This window comes from Chroicocephalus ridibundus, chromosome 1 (assembly GCF_963924245.1).
Source record: "Chroicocephalus ridibundus chromosome 1, bChrRid1.1, whole genome shotgun sequence".
Lineage (NCBI taxonomy): Eukaryota > Metazoa > Chordata > Aves > Charadriiformes > Laridae > Chroicocephalus > Chroicocephalus ridibundus.
Window position 1 is genome coordinate 105,079,081 of NC_086284.1, and position 22,364 is coordinate 105,101,444.

The following is a 22,364-nucleotide window of genomic DNA, read 5'->3' on the forward strand; positions in this document are numbered from 1 at the left end:
AGGCACATACCCACCGTTGCTTACGCCCAATGCCTGTGTCCTCCTCACCCTCTGAGCTTGCACAGGTTCCCCCCTCAAAAAAAGCTTTACACAAAGGTCTGCATTTCCCCCCTTCCAAGGCCAAGGGTGTCCCCTCTGCACCAGGATCTGCTCCATCTCCTTTGGACAATCCCCAGCCAAGGTGGGCAACATCCCTCTCCTCCTCCAAGCCTGTGGAAAGGAGGCAAGAGGCCACCTCTCACCTGCTCCAGGCACGTTTCCCTGCTCCGGGGCAGTGAGGCATGCCAGCCACCAGCCTGCCTGCAAGCTGGTGTAAGTGTGGAAGAAGGCCACAGACAGGGCAGAAAAACTGTGGCCCTTCTTCCAGCGGTGCCCGTGCTGCCGGGGTTGGTGGCAGCAGCAACGGCACTGCAAGCAGGGGCTGCTAGCACCCATGCTCCAGATTTACCAGCAATGGCACAGCTTGTTTACCAGGAAGGAAGGGCAAGGGATGCCTAAAAGCTCTTTCTGGGACCAAAAGAATTAGCGCATCTGAAGTTATGTCCTCAAAGAGTCAGCACACAGAGCTGGTTTTGGCATGGAGCTACCTGACCCAGCAGCATTTCCAGGCTGTGGGCCTAGGAGAGGTGACGTCTTCATTTACCTCCTTAAACTGATTGTTTACAAAACAGCACAAAAGACAGACTTCTCCTCTTAAATGAGACTATCTTTTACTTATTTATAGCTTCAACTAAAATACCATTGAGCCACACTTCTTCCTCGTGCACAACAAGAACAGGCGAATCAATAACCTAATTTAAACAAACTACAAAGCCTGCACACAGCTGAATAACCTATTCCCTAAACTCACACATTTCCTCTTTTCTCTGAAATGCTGCAGAGATCACAGGCTTTCACAGTGCCCAGCCAGCTTAACGAGGCCTGGCCCTCTCACCACCCAGATCTGGAAGGGGCAAGAGGAAATTGTGATTATTAATTGCTGTCTTTTTCAATAGTCACTTTGAATTTTCTCTCCATATTGCCTCATGGGGGTTGGTAACCTCATGCGACTGGTGCATGGCAGCTTAGGGAGTGCTACAGCCCTCTTGCCTGTACCAGGTAACCACACAAACTGTCAGCTCTGCTGCCCAAAGTGACCCGCTCCACAGAGATCAGGTTATTCTGAAATTACTTGAGCCAGGAGGTTATGCCAGCAGGGTTTTCAAACGAGACATACCGCATCATCAGAGCTGATGAAAGAAATTGCATCTGGTCTGATACTTCCATAGTCTACTTGAAAATCTTTGTTGATGGAGCTTTAAAACTTGTGAAGACTGGACAAATCTGACAAGGAGAGAGATCTAGTGGAGAATTAGATGCCAAAAGCAGGAGCTAAGTGCAGTTGTGGCTTTTTAGGATAAAATTGTGATCTCCAAAGTCCTGCTCAGGATCTGCTTAAGCTCTGTAGGAGCCTCCCTGTTTGACTTCAGCAGTGCCTGTCCTGCTCTGCTCCGAGGGTGCCTAGCATCTCTTTCCTTTCCAAGCCTAAAAATAGACATCCCTGATGTCTATCCCTGATGTCTCACACCCTGAAAGAGTGTGAGAAAATAAGGCATCCACCAAACTTGTCAAAGACCAGCAGGACTGAGTCCTTTAGGCAAGGAAGCTGGAAACACTTTCTTAGGGAAAAACCTGGTGTTTACAACATTGGCCTGAAATACTTTGCGGACAGAGATTTGGTGCTCTGTCTAGACTAGGTTAGCAATGCCACAAGTCAGTTAAATCTAGCTATTGCAAATTGCGATCTGTTTTATGCATGAATCTTCCAATACATTCTGGATGTACTATATTTAGTCTGATATTGCCTTTTTGTATGAGGAACTTAGTTCAACAGGTTTAGTTGTTATGGTTAACCTTCAATTTATTCTTCTAACACACAAGTAGTTGACATCGATTTCACTGCTAGGCAAAGTCATCTCTCATAGATTATGTTGCTACTAGCCTTAAATTATCTACTCCTTCCTCCACACATTTAAAATACATTTTATGAAATGTACTGTATATTTAATCAGGTTTAGGACTTTCACAAAGCAGTTTATAAAGAATTCTGTGTTCACTTTCAGTATGTGACAGACAAAGAGCAAAATAATTAATTCATTTCCCACAAAAGTACAAAAACTAAGTGTCATCATAGTATACATTCCAGGTACAATAATAAATGTGAGAATACAAAACCTCACTTCTTGAGTATGCTCCTTCTAGTAATTTGACAGGTGGGCTGAAGCCCAGGCTCTGCTAAGAAAAGGCAGGATTAGCTCCGTTCTCACTGCCACTGGAGAAATACCAGTGGCAAATCCTCCCAGATCCCCCAAGCCCCAAGCTGAGAAGCAGATATATACTCAGCTCACTGGTTCTCCTCTCTCGTATTCATTTTATAAAGGTTTTTTTCCGGGGAGATGTCCTCTTCTGGCCACCTGATTCCTGCTGAATGGCATCAGGTGGCAAAAGCCGTCTGTTAAGACATCAGTGAAGAACACGGGCACATAAATGGTGTGGCAGGGGTAATTCTCGCTGAAATTTGGCAGTGCACTTCCGTTCCCAAATCTAACTGTAGGTGTCCATATATGTGGCCATTGCCTCAGAAACTTTATTCTGAGCTTGGAAGACAGAGCAGCACAGTCAGAGTACAGTCTTTTGGGTTCCTGGCTATGTAACGTCACAACTGCACTATGCTGAGAGCTCTGCTGCTCTCTTCTTAGCTGTGTTGTTTCTTTATATGGCTCATGTCCATGTTGGAGGAACTCTATACCACTCCAGCTGGACCACTGCTGTGACTGAGCGGGATGCAAATTTCCAGTGAGTTAAGTCATGTCCAAGTAAAGCTGTCTAGAATCATAGAACCATAGAATTGCCTAGGTTGGAAGGGCCCTTTCAGATCATCTAGTCCAATCATCAACCTAACTCTGACAAAAACCATCACTAAACCATATCTCGAAGCACTATGTCTACTCATCTTTTAAACACCTCCAGGGATGGTGCCTCAACCACTTCCCTGGGCAGCCTGTTCCAATGCTTGATAACCCTTTCAGTGTAAAAATTTTTACTAATATCCAGTCTAAACCTCCCCCAATACATAGAGTCTACATAGAGTCCAGGGAAGCACTCTAAACACAATATAAACCTTTTATACCAAACACTTGAGAAGCAAGGAAACAGAGGGGCTATTATCCATTATGGTGTATCTGCCTGATCTTAGAAAACAGTGGTGGTACTAATTAATTGGATAATTAAATGCATTCATTTAATGGTCATGAAATTAAAAAATAGCATGAGTGAGGAAAATGCAAAGTGAAAACAAGCAAAGTATTTGATGCAATTCCTGCTAATATGCTTTACCGTTGCTCTGGTTTCAGCCTGCCTTGAGGGAAGACTGACACCAGCTCTAAATGAGGTGATGAATTTTTTACAAGATGAACAAGTGTAGGTTGGAGCTGGGATATGATGTAAGCCAGGACAGGGTGCCCAAAGAAATTTACAGACATTAGAGAGAATATTTTTATCCAGTCCCTATCCACTTGACACATATATTTTGACCACTGATACTTGGTCAGATTCACATTGCAGTTCATGACCCACAGCTAAAAGTACAGGTCTGCAAAAGACAAGGCCCAAACATCTGATCTGAAATGGGTAATCAGAGATGAAAGTCTCTTTTCTTACTTGCCAGGATAATTGATAATCAACCCATATGTGAGTTTGGCTGAAAAATAGATTTTATACAGTCCAGGAAGGGTAGGAGATCTGCAAGGAGAATGCAGAATATTTTAGCCCAGTTTCACTAGTTTACATTCCTCTAAGTTCCACAGTAAGTAAAAGCTGTTATTATTTAAATAGGACATCTATATCAGATGCATAATTATTTAAATAATTACATGCAAAGTTATTTAAATAGGAATGTGTAGTGAAATCTCATTCTAGTTTCTTATGGGCATATATATACACATAAACCAATTTTGTTGCTTTCCCTTCTCTTTTCTGGGCTGCTCTGCCCATATTCTCTAGTCGGGGGGGACACTTGCTCTGTGGGAAGAGCCTGTGCAGCTGCTTTGCAAGGTACTTCAGAGGTGTCCCAACCTGAAAGGAGTCTTTGCTCCTACCATGTTTTTATTATAGTCTCTCTCCTGGTAGTTCCTAGAAGCTGCAGTCCCTGTATCTACCGTGCTGCAAAAACATGAGTCCTTGCTGCTGAGAACACCCACGAATCATTAAGGCTAGGAAGTCATTAATGCTTTGGGGTCTTCAGCATTCCTCTTGCTTTTGCTTTGACTTGTCTTCACCTCCTGTTTTCCTAATGCCATCCTCCTGAGTGGGCATTTGGTGTTGTCATCAAATCGTCCTTCACTGGGGATTTCACTTAGCGACCTTGTTACCCTAAAACATAAAAAAGTTACTATTGCAAAGTTTTTACAATCCATGAATAAAAAGCACCCTGTTTAGGTCAGTCTACAGATCTAACATGTCACAGCAAAGTCTAAGTGCTATATAACTGTTAACTAATTGCGTTAATGGTTGTTAGAGGGGACGACAACCAGTTAAGGCTGGTCTTGTGACCAGTGCTAAGTGAGAGGGCAGAGCTCAGTGGCAGGTCAGGGCCCAGCCTGGGACAGATCCAGCATGAGCTCCGATTCCTTAACCAGACAAGGACATTAGTACTGTGTGTATGACACAAGCTCTCTTTCAGCTGTCTGGAGCTTCATATCTTAATTGAGTCAGCATTAATAGAGAAAATTCAGAAGCAACATGTTGATTAAGCTTTCAGGGATGCTGCAATACTTCCTTTGGAAGAATTTCAGCGAGCTTCTCTCATGGAGCCCTTGGGTGCAGGGTCCTTGGCAAATCCATGTCACCCTTCCAGCAATTGCCACGGTGAACCTATGTCTTGGTTATGGCAGATAACCTTGCTGGCTGAACCTCGCTTTCTACATGCAGCTGCCTTTGGTTTTCAGGGGCTTTGGTTCTGTTTTGTTTTCAAAGACAGTCCTGTAGCATCACTTTTGAACTCATTGTTATTCACAGGTATGTGTGTGTCCTGCCACCTCTGTTTATAGCACATTACTTGGGAATCAATATTCTCATAAAAAGTTTTAATCAAAAATGTGTTCAGGAGGCAAACACTCCTCTCAGACCACTGCCCTTGGATTTGTGAGGAAAGCAATAACGGGGCTACCTTGGATTAACTAGCTGGCTATCCAGTAGCAGTATATCTGCAGCAGCACAGCTAGATAACGCTTCCCAAACATCCAGGTTACACACTTTATAATCATTCAACTTAATGTATCTGTGTTGTTAATGTAAACTTGTATTTAAAGGCATTATATGGCTTAGCATTGTCCCAGTTCTCCATTGTCTTACTATTTCTACACAGGCAGATTGCAATTTACATCTTCTGAGAACAGAAGTGCAATGACCTGATGTCAGCTCTTCTATCTCAGGCTAGAATTAAAAGTGTAATGAATTGATAATTTAAACCTGGGTATTTGTATCCTATTTACATTTATTAGCATGATCTTGTGTTCATACTAACGTAACACCATGGACCAACTGCGAACTTCCTGTAGAGGACCAAATAAATTTAGGCATACAGAGGTTACCTGGGCTCAAACCGCATTTGTATAACCTGGTGGCTGGTCTGTGCCCCATATGAAGTAATTGGGTTATTTCAATACAGTTTCAGCTCAAAAGAGACCTGCATCATAAAAATCCTGACTGGCACCTCCTTCCCATAGCAGAGACCTTAGACACAGAAATCCAATGGCTCCAGGGAGCAGAGCCGAGTCCAGACAGGTCAGCTGGGAAACACAGCATGCAAAAGTTTCCATCAATGCCACCATATATCATTTTCTGTGCGTAAACAGGGAAGGAATATAAGTTTCCAGGATTGCTAGATTGCTTATTTCTACAGGTAATAAAACAACTTGAGGAAATGGAATAGAAGAGGATTAATAAAATAAGAAATAAAAAAGGCAATTCTGACATGTAAATTCAGTGGAACATTTCAATAAAATACTTGCCTTCTGGCTTGATTTTTAGTGGCTGGAAATGGATTGGTTATTTGTGATTAACACTGAGCTGTTTTTATTATATGCTGCAGCTTAGAAAGTTCAGGTTCTTTTCTTTTCTTAAGTGAGGAATTGCCATACACAATCACACAACTGATTGGAAGGAGTTGGAAGCCACCATGCTGCTAGAAAGCTATGATCTAGTTGCCATTACTGAAACTTGGTGGCACAGATCCCATGACTGGAGTGCAGCTATTGATGTCTACAGGCTCTTCAGAAGGGACAGGCGAGGAAGGAGAGGCGGAGGCGTTGCCCTCTACATCAAGAAATGGGTAGAGTGTGAAGAGCTGTCTCTGAAGAATTGCCTCAAGCAGGTTGAAAGCCTATGGGCAAGAATAAGAGACTGAGGCAACAAAGGGAACCCTGTGGTTGATGTCTACTACAGGCCACCAGATCAAAGGGAGCCTATTTATGAAGCCTTTGTACTCCAGCTACAGGAGGCACCGCACTCACAGGCTCTCGTCCTGCTCGGGGCTTCAACCATCCTGATATCTGCTGGAAAACTGGCAACCCCCAGTATCAATACAGGCTGGGGGATGAAGGGATTGAGAATAGCTCTGCTGAGAAGGACTTGGGAGTAGCAGGGACATGAGCTGATAACGTGTGCTTGCAGTCCAGAATGCCAAGCGCATCATGGGCTGTGGCAAAAGAAGCATGAACAGCAGGCCAAGGATGTGATTCTTCCCCTCTACTCTGCTCTGGTGAGACCCTACCTGGAGTACTGCATCCAGCTCTGGGGACCCCAACATACACCTGTTGGAGCGGGTCCAGAGGAGGGCCACAAAAATGATCAAAGGGCTGAAACACCTCTCCTATGAGGACAGGCTGAGATAGTTGGGGTTTGTTCAGCCTGGAGAAGAGAAGACTCCAGGGAGACCTTATTGCGGCCTTTCAGGACTTAAAGGGGGCTTATAAGAAAGATGGGGATAAACTTTTTAGCAGGGCCTGTTGTAATAGGACAAGGCATAATTGTTTTTAAACTAAAAGGTGGTAGATAGAGACTAGATATAAGGAAGAAATTTTTTACGCTGAGAGTGGTGAGACACTGGAACAGGTTGCCCAGAGAGGTTGTAGATGTCCCATCCCTGGAAACATTAAGGTCAGGTTGGATGAAACTCTGAGAAACCTGATCTAGTTGAAGATGTCCCTTCCAGGGTGGTGACTTGATGACCTTTAAAGGTCCCTTCCAACCCAAACTATTCTATGAATTTATGATTCTATGATTTTCAGAGGCTTTTGCCATGAAAGAATTTTCGCAAGCCAAATCACACTATTTTCCCCTGTCTTTCAAGCAGCTGTTCAGGCACTGCTAAAAGTGTTCTAAAATACTATTAATATCAGATGCTTACGTTACTGTGATCAAGAGTGAATAACATTTAACCTTTGTCTATGTTACTTTCATGCTAATGAATTCTTCAGTAGTTTCCTGGCTCATAATTCCTCCTCCTCTTCACAAGATCCCAGAGAGGACAGAACGCTTGCATCATAGTAATAGTGTGCGTGGACGTGGCAACAAGTGTAGGTGATGCTGGGCTGAAACTGTAGAGCATCCTGTTATACACCATCAGGGGTGTTTTATATAAGCATTCCCAATGATTTTTGGAGAGGGACCGAGGGAAAAAACACATCCCTCTAGAAGTTTCCTGCAATGTGAGGGCTGGGAAGAAAAACTTCATCCTCTTTCGCCTGAGGTGGGCAGTCAGCATGCATTTAAATGCCATCCTTACCTTGCAGATGTGCAAAAGGTCTGACTCTGAAAAATTAATCCAGACCAGAAATCCTTTCATACCAGTTGTTTTGACAACCTCCTGCAGACCTGTATTCCCCAGGTGGAACAAAAGGCATTTATAGAAGCTTTCTTCTTTTTGTTTTTCTTTACTTCAGTGAGCACTCACTGAGCGTCTTGTTCTCACATGGTAATGCAGAATAAAAAAATCTGCACCTAAGCACTTTTCCCTACAAATTCTATTGTCTGCTAGTAAATTCCTTTTTAATGCTTCTGAAGTGCAGAGTAAAGAATTTCACTTTTAAAAGATCAGCTTCTCGTTATCGCTAGTAATTTTTCTTGTCCTAGAAGTTTTGCAATCTTTAATCTCTTTCCTGAGCAGGGGTGATAAAAACATAATTTAAATACAATAGGATATTTTTTTGCTCCTGAAGAAAAATGTAGGTTTTATTGTAATCAAGTTTTCATGACCTGTAACATATTGTTCTAGATTAACCCATGCTTTTCAAAAGACAGTGCAGTACACTTAAGGCATCCAGAGTGAAGTGCATTCACCTTTCAATCTCTTTCAACAGATTCTCTCCATGGGAATGATGACTGAATACTACCACTACTTTTTTACAACACTGGTAAGGAACACTAAAGATTTAGGGGTGAATTTTCTCTGTTGCAGGAAGGCAACTAAAAATTTCCACTTTTTCTAGGAGATCTTTGTTGCCATTGTTCAAGGAAACCCCTGGAGAATGAGTACTAACATTCCTCAGTAATACCAGCACTCACAATTTTGTAAGGAAGCTGTTTTGCAGTATCTGTGGGGCTGGCTAATACTTTAATAAATTAAAATTAATTGCAGTATTTTGTTTAAGTAGAGTCATTGGTACAGGTGGATCAGAGTGAAACAAAATAAAGCATGAACGGCTTTGCCAGGGAGCCGAGGTCAAGCACTCACTGCGGGCGTGTGGTTCATCGCTAAAATGTTTAATTTACTTACAAAAACACAAAATCACACATGTATAAAATCACTTGGGATATTTCATAGTAAAAGAAAATCCCTAAATTTTCTTTCATGGTACAAATCTATAAATACTTATTTCAGCGCATTTTTCCTATATTTTAATTTATATGCTATATATGCTATAAATAAATATATCTCAATCCATTTGCATTGGAGACTAGAAAGACAGCAAAGAACCGACATTGCTAGAACAGTTCTAAAGAGCTGAATTATATCATGCGCATCTGTTTATTCTTTATTTCCTTTCCATATAAAATTTTACATGGAAGGGAAACATCATTTTGAATCCAACAGTCAATTCATTAGTCAGAAAAGACTATCTAGCTGTTTGGAACTTAAATAGTAGTTTGAAATAGTTCTCTTCGAGGCCAGTTTAACATCACGAAAAATGTGAAAATTTAGAATTAACTGTGGAACTTACTGTTTTATACAATAAACAATACAATAAACAATCTAACATAAAGTGGTAACCACCACTAACAATATGCGTGAGATAGCAGAGAGCACATATTAGAACAAGCAGTAAGCAGTACTTGTGGTGTCTTGGTGTTGTGGTATTGTAAATGTTGGCATTTTGACGGTTACTGTGGTATTAAACCATGACCAACACATTTGTCATTTTACTGCTCTGCCGCGATGAGCAAAAAGTTGTTTTGAAAAGCAGCCTTCAGGCTTTGAGAAGCAGTTATCATATTTCCACTGCCTGCTAAATATAGCTGCGGAGTGTGCCACACAATTATATTACTTGGAATACCCATTATTTTCCTGCCCTGTAAACGCTGAGCACTGAAGCACATGGACTTACTGTGCACTGGCCTGACACGTCCATTAGACATACAGGCAGCAAGTCACCTGAAGGAGGCAAGGCAGGAGAAAAATGGGATTCATAAGTAGTAAAAGTGTATCGCTCTCGACATGTCTTGGAATTTTCTTTCCCTGAGTTGAGAAATAAGCTTGACGTTGGCCAGCTAATACCTCATGTTGGTTTGTCAGAGCTGTAACACTGTTAAAAGGACTGCTATAAATTAAAATTAGATACTGCTGTGCAGGTTGCTTGCAAAATAGCGTTGTTACAGGGAACTGATTTTTACATTCCAAAAAGCAGATAAGTAGTTTGTCGTAAGTTTCACACAGCTTTGGTTTATTCAGATTTATAACTGAAGCGGTCATGACTAGGCTTTGAAGGCAAGCAGAGCATTCACAGGGGAAAAAACAGCACGTAAGCTTTGGATTGAAAATCAAATGCACTTTTTGGCCTAATTGTACTTTCCAAGCATTTTGCTTTGAAAATACTACATCTGGTTTTGTCTGTTTTCTTAACTGTGATTTAGGATCTATTTGCATTAGACCTGGAACCCTACAGATACAGCGGAGTAAATATGACAGGGTTTCGCCTCCTCAATGTCGAGAACCCGCAAGTTTCTTCGGTCATTGAGAAATGGTCAATGGAGCGTCTGCAGGCACCACCAAAACCAGAGACTGGCCTCCTCGATGGCATGATGACAGTAAGTGAACAAGCACAACGATGCAGGGGTGTCTACGACGCGCTTCGCAATGCTGTTCTACGAGATGTGAACCGATCCCATTACTGCTTTATTTCACAATGCAAATGCTGAAGCAGCATCCCCAAAAACGACTTGCTCTTACCCACGTCTATGCCGAAATGCATTTTCCCCATGAACCAATGTTGTCCTCATCTGTGTGACAAACCACTCTTGGGCAGCTCTAGAGATGAGTGGCAATTCTCCATCATGGTGCCATCCAGCTAACATCATTCATCTTATTGTTGTCAGATGTATATACTGCTGCCTCGTTTCTCTAATAATGTTCTGCTTGGAGTGAAGGACATAACAGGAAATAAAAAACTTTCAGAGCAGGTGTACGATTTATAACCTGCAGGGAAAGATATTGTACATGTGGATAGGTAATAGCATTTTTAAATTGGAAAAGTGCCCTTTCTCTTCATTTCCATCATCCACAGCAACTCCGGCTTTTAAGATGTAATTTAAAGATAAATGAAAGGTATCATCAAGCCAGGAAATTAGAATTTCCTCCCTACCACTCCCTCAAGAGGTAAAGGAAAGAATAGGAACAATTACATGGATAGCATGACTCTATTCAGTTTTGTGGGGTGAAGGGTTGCCATCTTTTTGCAATATGAGATAACGTGTCTTATGTAGTGAGTGGAGTTTGAAGTGATATGAAATAGACTTTAATGCAGATGATTGCAGGGAAAATTTTGAAACATCCTAACATCCTGAAGAGAAATGCATTATGTGTGCTATCTCTAACATTTTAAAAAAAAATGTTGTTTGGGCAGTGCTATTGTGCTCACTCATAGGCAAAGCAGGGGAGAAAGCTGTCCCTGGGACCTTCTGATGCGAATACACAGGACCTGCCAGGATGGCTATTTACACATGGTTATTCACCTGTATGCACCCAGCTGCAAAACTAGGAAAACCAAAGTTCTTACTAGACTCTTATGCTCTCCTTTGCATCTCTATAATCTCTTAGTGTCTTTGATGCTCTGAAGCAGCATGAGCACTAAGGAAAGCATCTTCCTAGTTGGCTGTGATCATTTAAATGTTCATAGCAATTTCTGCTTATTCAGTTTGATGGAGAGCTACAATACTGCTATATTTCATTAGACAATAAGGCTATGAAAAGCTGCACAGTATAAGGAGATCAGGATTACATGTCATATTTTTAATGCAGGATTTCTCCCTTCTGGTTCTCGCTATATTGTTTGACCTGATGTCAGCTTGCAGGAATTCAGTGGGGCATGACCAAGACAGCTTTGAGTTCACACCCCACTTTATGCCCAAATTGCACACAGAGGCATAGTTGTTCTAGTGGGTTTCTTGAGTTTCTTTGCAATAATTTTAATCGAATGTGAAAATCAGAAAAACAAGTTCCAGGAGTAACTCTTAGTCCCTTTCTTATGCATCAGTACAGGCATCAATATAAGGCAGTTTGCTTCAGAAAACTAGGTGACCTTTTGTTCTTCCATGCAACACCCAGCCCTAAAACAGAACAGCAGGGAGGTGGGAAATAAAAGGGTAAGGGAGGTAATATAACCTCCCAGTTGCTGCATGGCAGGATGGATGAGTGACAAGTTACAAAAGCACAAGATTCAAGCAGCCAAGTCTGGCAATGCTGCCAACGTACAAAAACTGGGATGCACCATGTTATCTAGTAAAAGCACCAGTGGTCCCAGATATGACCCTAAGGTGAGGTGCACTGAAGCATTTTCACCAAGTGTGTCCCGAGTCTCTAGACCTGGGACACAGGCAGGCTGGGACTCCAGCGATCAAGCAATAATCAGTCCTGAATGGACGTGTTCCCAGTCTAATGTAAAAACTGATCTGAAGTCCATTGACGTTGATGGGAATCTTTCCATTGATTTTGAGGGATTTTGCATCAGGCCGTTAGTCTCTGGGTCTGCTTGGAACAACTATCTGTTTTAAGACACTTGACTCTGAGAACAGCTGTTATTGTCTCCTCCTGCCTGCCTCACCTTTTATAATGTTTTCAATTTACTCCGATTGTGGGAGCATTGTTTTGGGCAGATCCTGACTAGCGTGTCGAGAGCAATTCCTCATCTGCAGTATAGTAAGATTAGTTGATAAATTCAGATCACATTTGATTGCCAGCAAAAAACTCCAATGCTGATAAGACCGATGCTGTTGTAATTTACTTAGGTAAATGAAACAGACAAAGAATCAAATCTGTTAATTTCCCAAAGGAATTGCATGGGAAAGGAATAAAAAATGGATTAGCTCTGCACATCATATAAATGAATCCAGTTTCTCATCTGCAGAGTTAGTACTTGTTTTTAAAGCCCTACTTAATTATTCAGTAGCTTTACAAGAAAGGTAATTACGCCCTTCATTTTTACAGCACCCCTGTGCATTAAGCGAAACATGGCCATTCCCACCTCACACATGAGAGCACTGAAGCACAGTGCAGGTGAAGACAAGATTTTTCTAAAACTTCCCAGTGATAAAGGATGACAGAGTGTGCGATCTCAGTTTGAGGCTTATTGGGCATGCTTTTAAACCAATAAACCCATTCTCAGAGGAAACACAGATGCACAACCAGCATCCAGTAATTTTAGTAATGTTTAGGTATCTAAGGGCTGTATTCATCTGTCCTCTCTTAGACAACAGAAGATAGATGTGTAAGTCCAACTTCAACACCAAAAAAGGCATCTCGAAAGGACGGTTAATCTTTCTCTAAGATGGCATGGGAGGTATGGCAGGGGAGGAGCTCTGGCCAAATCTTGGTAGGGCCATTGCACGTATTCATGCCAAAAGCCAAGGTCCTTGAGAGCAGTAGACACTTAGAGGCAGTAGATACCTGTCTGGTGGGATGCCTAGCAGCAGCTCAGTGGGATTGATTTCCCTGGAGAGCAGGGCCTGCCTGCCCCTTGGGGAAGAAAGCAATCCCATAAGTGCCATGATAAGAGCAGCGATGAGGAGCTAGTATGGGCCTCACGTGGGCAGCCCTCCCATAAGGCCCCAGGCCAGATTAATATAAGCTGAAAAAAACATGGACTTTGTTACATCTCAGGTTTCCATGGAGAGCCCAGTAGTGGCCTTTTCCATAACAGCAGCCCAGAGAAATGGTTCTCAGCAGAGAAAAGCAGGGACTGGGCACAAAGGCATACATTAAAGAAAGCCTTTCTGTTTTTTCTTGCAGACTGAAGCAGCTCTGATGTACGATGCTGTTTACATGGTAGCAGTGGCCTCCCAGCGTGCCTCCCAAATGACTGTCAGCTCCCTGCAGTGCCACAGACACAAGCCGTGGCGTTTTGGACCCAGATTTATGAATCTGATAAAAGAGGCAAGTGTAGACCATCTGCTTATCATCATCATAATCCTTCCTTTCTTCTTTACCGCACTGACTGTCTTGCTGCTCCCTGCTCTTTGTCAAGTGCTATGTTCTGGTTTCTGGCACTCAGATGTCCAATTCTTCCTCACCTTCCTAGCAGAGAAACATTGATTTGCAGACACAAGGCTGTAGCTTGTGTTTTGGTGGAGACTTTTTCTGGTCTTTCAAAAAAAGAAACTGTTAAACCTAAGATGCGATTAAATCTCACACTAACACACCGTAAGGCTTCCCACATTTTTTACTCGGTTGGTGTTTATTGTGGATGTTTATAATTTCTAAAAATATGAGATAACTAACAACAAGCATTGTAGAAATTGAAGGAAAAGTGAGTCTGTAGCTCTGTCCTTGTTTCACCACTTAATTCCAATTGGTTTGTGGTTGTTTGATCGGGACACACAATAATACAATATCCAGAAAATACTGCAGACAGTGTTTCTAAAGAAGTAAATTGCTTCATGAAGTCATGTGCTATCTCGTAAGAATGCATCACTGAGCTATCTTGATCCACAGATAAAAAATACATGTTTTAGCTGAAATGCCTTCACTCTTCCAAAAATTCAGTCTTTATTATGAATTTCAAATCTAAACTTTTCCTTTAGGGAAGTGTGTGGAAATGGAAATTGGAAATTATGTGGAGTTTCCTGTATATATTTCATCTTTTGCTCCAGTTCTTGTCCATGACAGTGTGATTCCTATCAAACCCCATTCATTAGCACTTGTGTAGGTGGAACAGGACCTGTAGGCTGAGGTCCAAGGTAAGTGGTGGCAGCACATCGGGACATACACCTGAAAAGAGGAATATATTAGGAGCAAACTGAAAGACAAGACATGTGGTGGTTACAGAACATGTAGAAGAGCTGTCATCACCTTCTCCAAACCTTTCTAAGTAAACTTTTTAGAATTGACACAGGCAATATACGACACAGTGATTCACTTACACAGAAATGATTGAAAGTTACTGAATCAGTACTCTCCATACAGGGTGTTTTATAGATTTTAAGGTTTCCTTGTAAGCTTCTTTTTTTGAAAGTATAAAGAAAAGACAAGAGTCACCCCAGTACTCAGGGACCTGACTTGAGAATTAAGGAAGTTTTGAGATACTTTCCTCACTGCGACACAATCCTGGGAACACCCAAAGGAGACAGGGAAGCAGCGTTGGTAAAAATTATTTCTCTCACACTGACATCAGCCATGCTCCATTCAGCTCCCCTGTTGGGGAGGAGGTGGGAAGACTATAGCAGGAACAGTGAAAGACAGGAGAAAATTGTCCCACAAGTGTCTGTAATAAAGATGATGATCTTCCTCCTTCCCTTCTGATTTGATCTAAGTGGGAACCTTTGCTCTTGTATTTCTCAACCTCAGACTAAATGAGGTATCATTGCTGCTGATACAATTTCTGGTGCATTTTAAGAATAATTGTAATGAAAGTGGAAGTTAGCGAAAGACTTTGTATCAGTGAATGCACGTGCATAATTCTACAGTGGTGACCTACTTATTTTGGTTGGTGCTAAGTATATAGCATAAGGATCCTGAATCCTAAGGAAGAAGAAGCACTTTGACCAAGAGCACCAGACGTACCTCAGCAGATCCAATTCAAAGCTTAAACAGTTATACAGTTTCCATTTATCATGTACAGCTAGCTTCTCTTGCATGGAGTGAGATATGTGAGCTAATTACTGATTGCTTTGCAGATAGTGTCTTTCATGGTCAGTAAAACACTGATTTAAATACTCCAAGAGCCTTATCTTCCTGTTTCTGTTCTAGCCAAGAAAGACAGTTGCTAAAAGTACAGGATAATGTTTAATAAGGCAGTATTACATTTCCCATAAAGATTATAACAGGTGTTGGAAACTAAATAGCAAGTACATTTGGGCCTCCCCGGTTCATGTTAGGATCTGGCTTGCTCAACAAGGATAGATGAACTGTATAAATTAGGAATCAAGTGAATAGGTACAGAGAAAAAAAGTCAAGCAGGCAGAATGATGCTTTGGGCCCACATAAATAAAACTTAATTTTAGTATTTTGTGATATGGTACTGACAGTCTGTGAAGGCATTTTACAGATGGGTCTAAAGACAAATATTCTGTATGGTAGTCTAAACAAGTTTCAGACAAAGAGGTTGCCTGCAACGAGTCCTGTGGGTGCTAGAGCTTAGCAAGTACTTCAGTGGCTCTGTGGTGGGTTTTTGCTTTTTATTTCTGTCGTGATAAGAACTGCAGTCATCTTATTTGCTTTGTGGGCTAAAGCTATAAAATGCCAGGCTGATAGGAATAAAAAGGATCTCAGAACCCACCTGGACATGAGCAGAGGTTAAGGTGGAAAGCTTCTGACTTGTATAGCAGCTGATAGGCTGCTTGTCTCTTCACTCAGCAGATGATAAATTAACTTTTTTTCAGCCTGTCACTGTCCTGTTGGGAAGTCAAGGTTCAGGTCATATCTGATCCTCAGGTACACACAAGTTAGCTTCTTCTTGAAAGCAACTGGAAAGTGGAGATCCTAGGGCAAAATACTGCCTTTTGATTTATGGTGGTCTAAATACATGTACATTGGAGTCGGTTTCTGAATTTTCAGAGTATGTGGAAACAAAAGATAGCTAGTTCAATGTGAGAATACGCCTTCCCCAGCCTTAGCATTTCAGGTAAGTATGCAGGTAATGGGAGTAGCAGATCCACTGCCTATTTTTCTTAATAACTAAGACTTGAAGTGCTACCAGAGAGACTATAGGAGAAAAGCACCAGTAGAAATGTTTGAAGCTACAGAATAATCAATTACAGCAACAAAAAGAGTAATCTTCTATGCTCTAAAGAGCTCAGGAGCTAATGCTGGTTGCAGGAAGCATTTGGAAATTTGCAGAGAAAAGCAAGCCTGACCAAAGCCCCACAGCCCTGAGGCTGGCTTTGAGGTCAGAAAGGTCATCAGCTAGTTCCTGCGAAGGAGGATATTACATAAAATACACTGTCTGGGATCAAGACTCTTCCATAATAGCTCATGAAGATCTTTTTAATGAAAAGTAAATCCTTGTCAGAAGCTCGTCTTTCTCAGCAGCCTAATGTCATTGATATCTAAATGATATTTTAATCTTTTAGCCCTTATGGAAGCATTTGCAGGGACTACATCTTACCCATGCCTAGAAAGAAAAAGGAGGTCATTCTTCAGAAAGGGAATAAGGAGAGAAAGCATGATTCCGCTTATCCTAACAGAAAAATGTGTGTAAGCATGAAACAGGTGTTTATAATTGAAAGATCAAATTCCCTGGTCATGTCCCCTTTAAAGTGTGAGACAAGCCCCAAATAATGATTGTCTGTTATTCAATTATCACCTAAATCAATGTGAGCTCCACTCACTCAAATCCAGTAACAATTAAAAGAACTTCTCTATAGAGAAGTATTGCAGAAGACTTTATCTTTAGTGACTTTACTAAATCCCCTCAAACAGAATCACAAACACAAATCTCAGATTAAAAGAACTCTGAAGCATTTACTTCTACATTTCAGTTTATGTTGTGTTTTTGACAAGATGCATTTCAAGCACCCCTAGTTAGGAGAGACCAGGAGTGAGAGCAATCCATCTAGATTCTGCATCAAGTAATTGAATAAAGCCTTCCTTTCGTGGTGTGACATTAAAAGCTCTCGAGAATCCTCTGAGCGGAACTAGCTCTTTGTGTAGGCTAATGTAATGACCACAGAAAGCAGCAAGATAAGTGGACTTGGTCATACAGGCACTACCATGACTGTAAAACTTTCAAGCCTCTGTCTCAAGTCATTTGTAATAATTCTTCTGAGTGAAGAGGTCCCAATTAGACTGGAAAGCCAGCCTCACTCATATGCCTTCAAGCTCAAGAAACTCTTCCCTTAAAATTTATCAAGGGTTTTCCATAGTTCTGCTAGTTGATTCTCTTTTCTGCAAGTAATCAATAGTATGTATCACAGAATGTCTCCAGCTTGCTACAAAGCCAAGGACTAGTAAAATTAAGTCCCTGAAGAAGCCTGCTTCCATTATTACACTATTTTTGATTGTTAAGGACTTAAAATAAGAACTTAAATTAGCTTATTAGTATACAGGAAGAGTAATGTAGATGTTGAACACATTCTACAGTTTTTAAAGCATCTAGCATTGTGTGACTCAGGTCTGTAGATGACAGTCTGCTTCAAGAATAAAATTAATAAAAAAAGGAGATCTATCCAGTCCTTCCCTGTGCAAGAGGACAGAAATGGACTCAGCATCAAGAAATGAAATTATGCAACAAGGACATCTTTATTATCTTAAGTTGTTATTTTGCCTGCTTTTTGAAATCATTATGATAATTCAGCGTGTCATTCCTAAATTACAAACTCAATACATTTAAGCAAATGATAGCCTTGCTCTGTAGAGAAAGAGGCTTCTCCATCAGCATAATTAGGAAGACTAGGAAACAGGGAGGCATTATATTTTCCAGTCACCACAAAAAAGAGTTGGGAAGACCTGCATCACAGGCAAGACTTGAGAATCCTCTAAGTTGAACCAATTAACCAATTAACCAATGAACTAATAACCATAAAAAGCAACAAGATGGGTACCACGACTGCCTATCTTTCAAGTCTCTGGCTCTACTTCTTTGTAATAATTCTTCTGAGTGAAGACGATTCTGTGCGTTAGTCGCCTGCTAGCCCATACGTGCCTCCAAAACCATCTGCATGACTACGTCTCCTGTGCTGAGAGCGTACAAATGATTTAGAAACTCACGTCTGTCCTGAGGTATCTGCTATATACATGGTTCTTCTAGATCTGGCTGTTCAACAATAAGAAAGCAGTAGATTTCTCTGTTTTCTCACATTTTTAGTGCTGTTTTGCAGCTCTCAGATATTGGCTTTTTTCATCACATAAATGTTTAAAAGTTTATATCCATTAAATCTCCGAACCGTTTGACGTTTATCCAGCACTTTAGATGGATGGCAAGTTCCTACTCTCTCATTCCGACCACCAGTGCAGGTGACAACCTGCCAGTTTGTTTTCTCTTGGTACAGAGGCAGCGCGCAACCATCCTCAGGACTGCTAGATTTCCTGGGAAGCTCTGGTGCAGGGAAGAGAAGACAGAACTAATGAGTTGAAGATGGTATGACCACGTCCAGGTTGACTTTGTCCAAATTTGATGAGCTGACTAACATTTTGATGAAAGGGCAGGAACACATGAAGTCTTGATTAACTGGTACCAAATCACAGGTTGTAATTTTCAGGGGATTCTTGATAATAACTAACTAAATATAAAACAAACATAGAACATCATTGGAAGAAGAAGGAACTGAAGATTTTTCATTACAGGAAAAGTACAAATTTATAATAAGACAGAAGGGAAAGCAGTCCATCTGGAGAGATGTTAATCAAATTTTTTTGGTCAAAATTGGCAGCGTCTCCAAACAAAGGATCTCAAAACATCTTGTAAGAGAACAGAATATTTCTTTTGTTTCATGGTCTTTTATTACTACCAAAATCAACATGTAAGAGTATTTTCATGGGATTAAAAGTCTACAGGGTGGAACAAAAAAAGAAGTGAGCAGTACAAGACTCTGGATGTCAGAAGACCCAAGAACTCCCCATCTCCTCTGCCGTATGAGGAAAGGTCTGCGTGTCAGTCACACGATCTTTCTGCTACACAGAAATCTCTATGCATGTGACTGGGGAAAGAAGGCAATATTTCAGCTCCAAAACATAAAATAGCATCTCTTCTGCTGCATCTTTGTCGTTGTGTTTTGGTGTTGATCCAATTACAGCATCTATGTGTACTGGCTGCATTTATTCTCTGGGCTCTGATTCTGCAATATTTAGTTAAACCGAAGAAAACCAGTTATTTACTTTGGTAGGACTTCTCTTGCCAGATAATTTGATATTAGAATTTGATCTACTCTCATTAAAACAAACATTTTTCTTCATTTTACTTTTTAAAAACTTACTTCTTGCCCATGAAGTAATGCATGTGTTTCTGATATAAGTCTATTACTGTCTGTTGCTTTAAACTGAAAACTCTTAATTAAAAGAACAAACAAAACAACTGCTAGACTTGCATCCCACGATGATTTATTAGGAAATAAAGGTCAGCTTTCCATGAAGATAATGTATGGCTGATGTTAATGCCAATAGGGATTCCTATTCTGAAATCAAATTTCAAATGGAAAATCACTTAATTTATGCAATGATCTATCCACAGATTGCAAAATAATGGTCCAAGAACTTGCATACTAAGAATAAATACATGTTGAATTGATAAAAAATTATTTTAAAGGTTCTGATACTATGATATCTAAAATCAAAACAAGAAATCTGACTAAAAGATTATATGTATTTTATTCCTTTCCATTTTTACTTTCTTAAATATTACCTGGAAAGTAGATTTGTTTATGAAAAATGAGCAAGAACTACTAGAAAGTGATTTTATCTGAATATGTGCAGGATATTTTGATATTTGCTACGCAAAACCTTTCTTCAGAACATATTTTATATGTCCTAGCCTACTAAAAGTGCTCATCATTTACACCACACTGGTATTTCAATTGAAGTGTTAGTGCATGGCCTAAACTAGATGATATTTGTATTGGAAAAGCTCCCAGGAGCCCTAGTCACATCACCATTGAACCATTCAGTCTGCAGTCTTTGCTTCAAACAGCTTACAAGATAACAAATGCAGATGATTTAGGTTTTGGAGCAGTGTACTCTCATTGAAACAATCTGTTCCTCAACTACACCACCCCATACTTACTCATTCACAGATTTGCCAACACTTGGGTCCCATTATGTCAGGTGGAAATGACATAGTGCTTTGCACCACATGAAGCCCCCACAGGCTCCTTGTCATCTCCGTTGTTCAATGGGTTGCTGTCATTCCATTACAGATAGAACAACAGCTCTGCTGGGGAGGACATTTCCCACTCAAGATGATGGGTTGGAGTGCCAGAGCTTTGGATTTGGCTCCTGGCTCTGCCGCAGACTCTGTGCAACCATGAGCAAATCACTTCAGGACAGCTCCAAAACCTGTGCCGTGGTTACCTGATAAGGCAAAACTGGTCACTGTTTGGTAGGCATTTCCAATGTGCTGACATGATCAGGCTGTTCACCATCCATGCTTGTAGCTACCACACCACTCTAAAACAAAAGCAGCAGGACCTAAAACCTAGGTGAAGAAGTCCTGTAGCTGGAAATGCTGTGATTCCCCTCTGTAAGAGACGGATGACAGCTTTTGTCTACTTTTAGTGTATTTAGCCTGTTAGCTGTGTGGAACAGGATTTCTTTATGTACTGTCTTGCCTGTACAAGCGGTGCGAGAGGTTCCCAATCCCCATTAGCACAGTAGTGTAAAGTTACGCTTTCCAAGTTCATAGTCAGCAGCAATCCCACCCAGACACTTCAGTGACAGTCATGTTCATGAATGGTAAGACAGACTCTGCTCTTTCTAGAAAAAATGGATGGCAAGGTTTGACCTTCCCTTCCAGTTCCGCACGCCCACTCCCTCATCTCTGGTATTGGTGTAAAGCAAGCTGGTAGGTGTAAGCTTTAAAGCAACTCAAAGGCTTTTCAAACATATGCTCTGAAACGAAACCACCTAAGCCGTTATCCTCAAGTATTCAGGGTTCATTTGTCAAATTTGCCACACTGAAAATCTTTCCTATGACTACTCCTGAACGTCATTAATCTCAGCCACTGCTTTGGAAATGTGTGCTGTTGAGCAGCTCATGGAACAGCCTGTGACTTTCCTAAGAAATCCCCCATCTCTATTTACCCACCATTCCTCTCTTCTGTTTCAAGGCAGGGGTGTGCTCAGTCTTAAAACAGCTGCCTAAACAAGAACAAGCCTCCCCCCCACCTCCTCTTTTACATTCCAGTGCCCAGACTGTTCCAGTCCTGGACCTCTTCCAAGTAAAGAGACTATGAAGCATCATGATTTTCAGTGGGGTAGATAAAACCCTGTAATGGGGAATGCTGAAATTCTTTTTATTACATCTGTTATGCTGGATTTGGACTAGGATAATGGAAAACTCATACACGCACTCAGTATATTCCGTAATCCTTGAGGATCTCTTTTAATAAGAGGATTAATTGTAAGAGCTCATAAGTTGATGTGTGGCTCAGAGCACATTATGATTTCCACTGTAACTAGAAGCAATATCATTATCACTTAAATCTATCAACTGTCTCTGCAATTCTAATAAAGCAGGAGCTTTCTCTTCCAAAAGGAAAGAAAATCAAAGGAAAACTAAAGTAAATTTTTCCATAGTCATTACCATCCTGGTTAGTATATAGTGGTATTGTTATTTATGTTTTTGGAAGATTTTGTGGTAGAAAAGTGATCTGTGGTATTCTGAGCATGTAGCCACAGTAGGTTTAGGTATGCCTAAGTTTTATAGATTTTTCAGATACCTGATTCTGTAGTCAAGAAGCAATAGTTTGGAGTGGGGAAAAAAAATCACCATCAGAAAAAGAGCTCACACACTGTCTTGTCCCTTGCCGTCACACAACACAATTGATGTCCCTTGTATATGTGCATCAATCATTGTCAATAATTCTGTAACCATCAGAGTTCTGCTCTGATGCTCTGAAGTTAACAAGTCTAAGACCAAATGGAGGAGAAATCATCGCCCACCCCTGCATTTGGATGTCAGTTAGCA

The 22,364-nt window shown here is 41.0% G+C and overlaps 1 protein-coding gene across 5 annotated transcripts in view; it reads left to right on the forward strand.

Moving 5' to 3' along the window:
• Nucleotides 1–22,364, forward strand: part of GRIK1 (glutamate ionotropic receptor kainate type subunit 1) — a 174,608-nt gene that overhangs the window by 106,955 nt on the left and 45,289 nt on the right. For all 5 annotated transcript variants that reach the window (XR_010072601.1, XM_063346902.1, XM_063346920.1 and 2 more), the window contains exons 5-7: nt 8,400–8,453; nt 10,171–10,344; nt 13,541–13,684. Coding sequence is in view for 4 of the 5 variants with exons in the window: in XM_063346902.1 (XP_063202972.1) it covers nt 8,400–8,453; nt 10,171–10,344; nt 13,541–13,684 (372 nt within the window). In the remaining variant the exon portion in view is untranslated. The remainder of the gene's footprint in view (nt 1–8,399; nt 8,454–10,170; nt 10,345–13,540; nt 13,685–22,364) is intronic.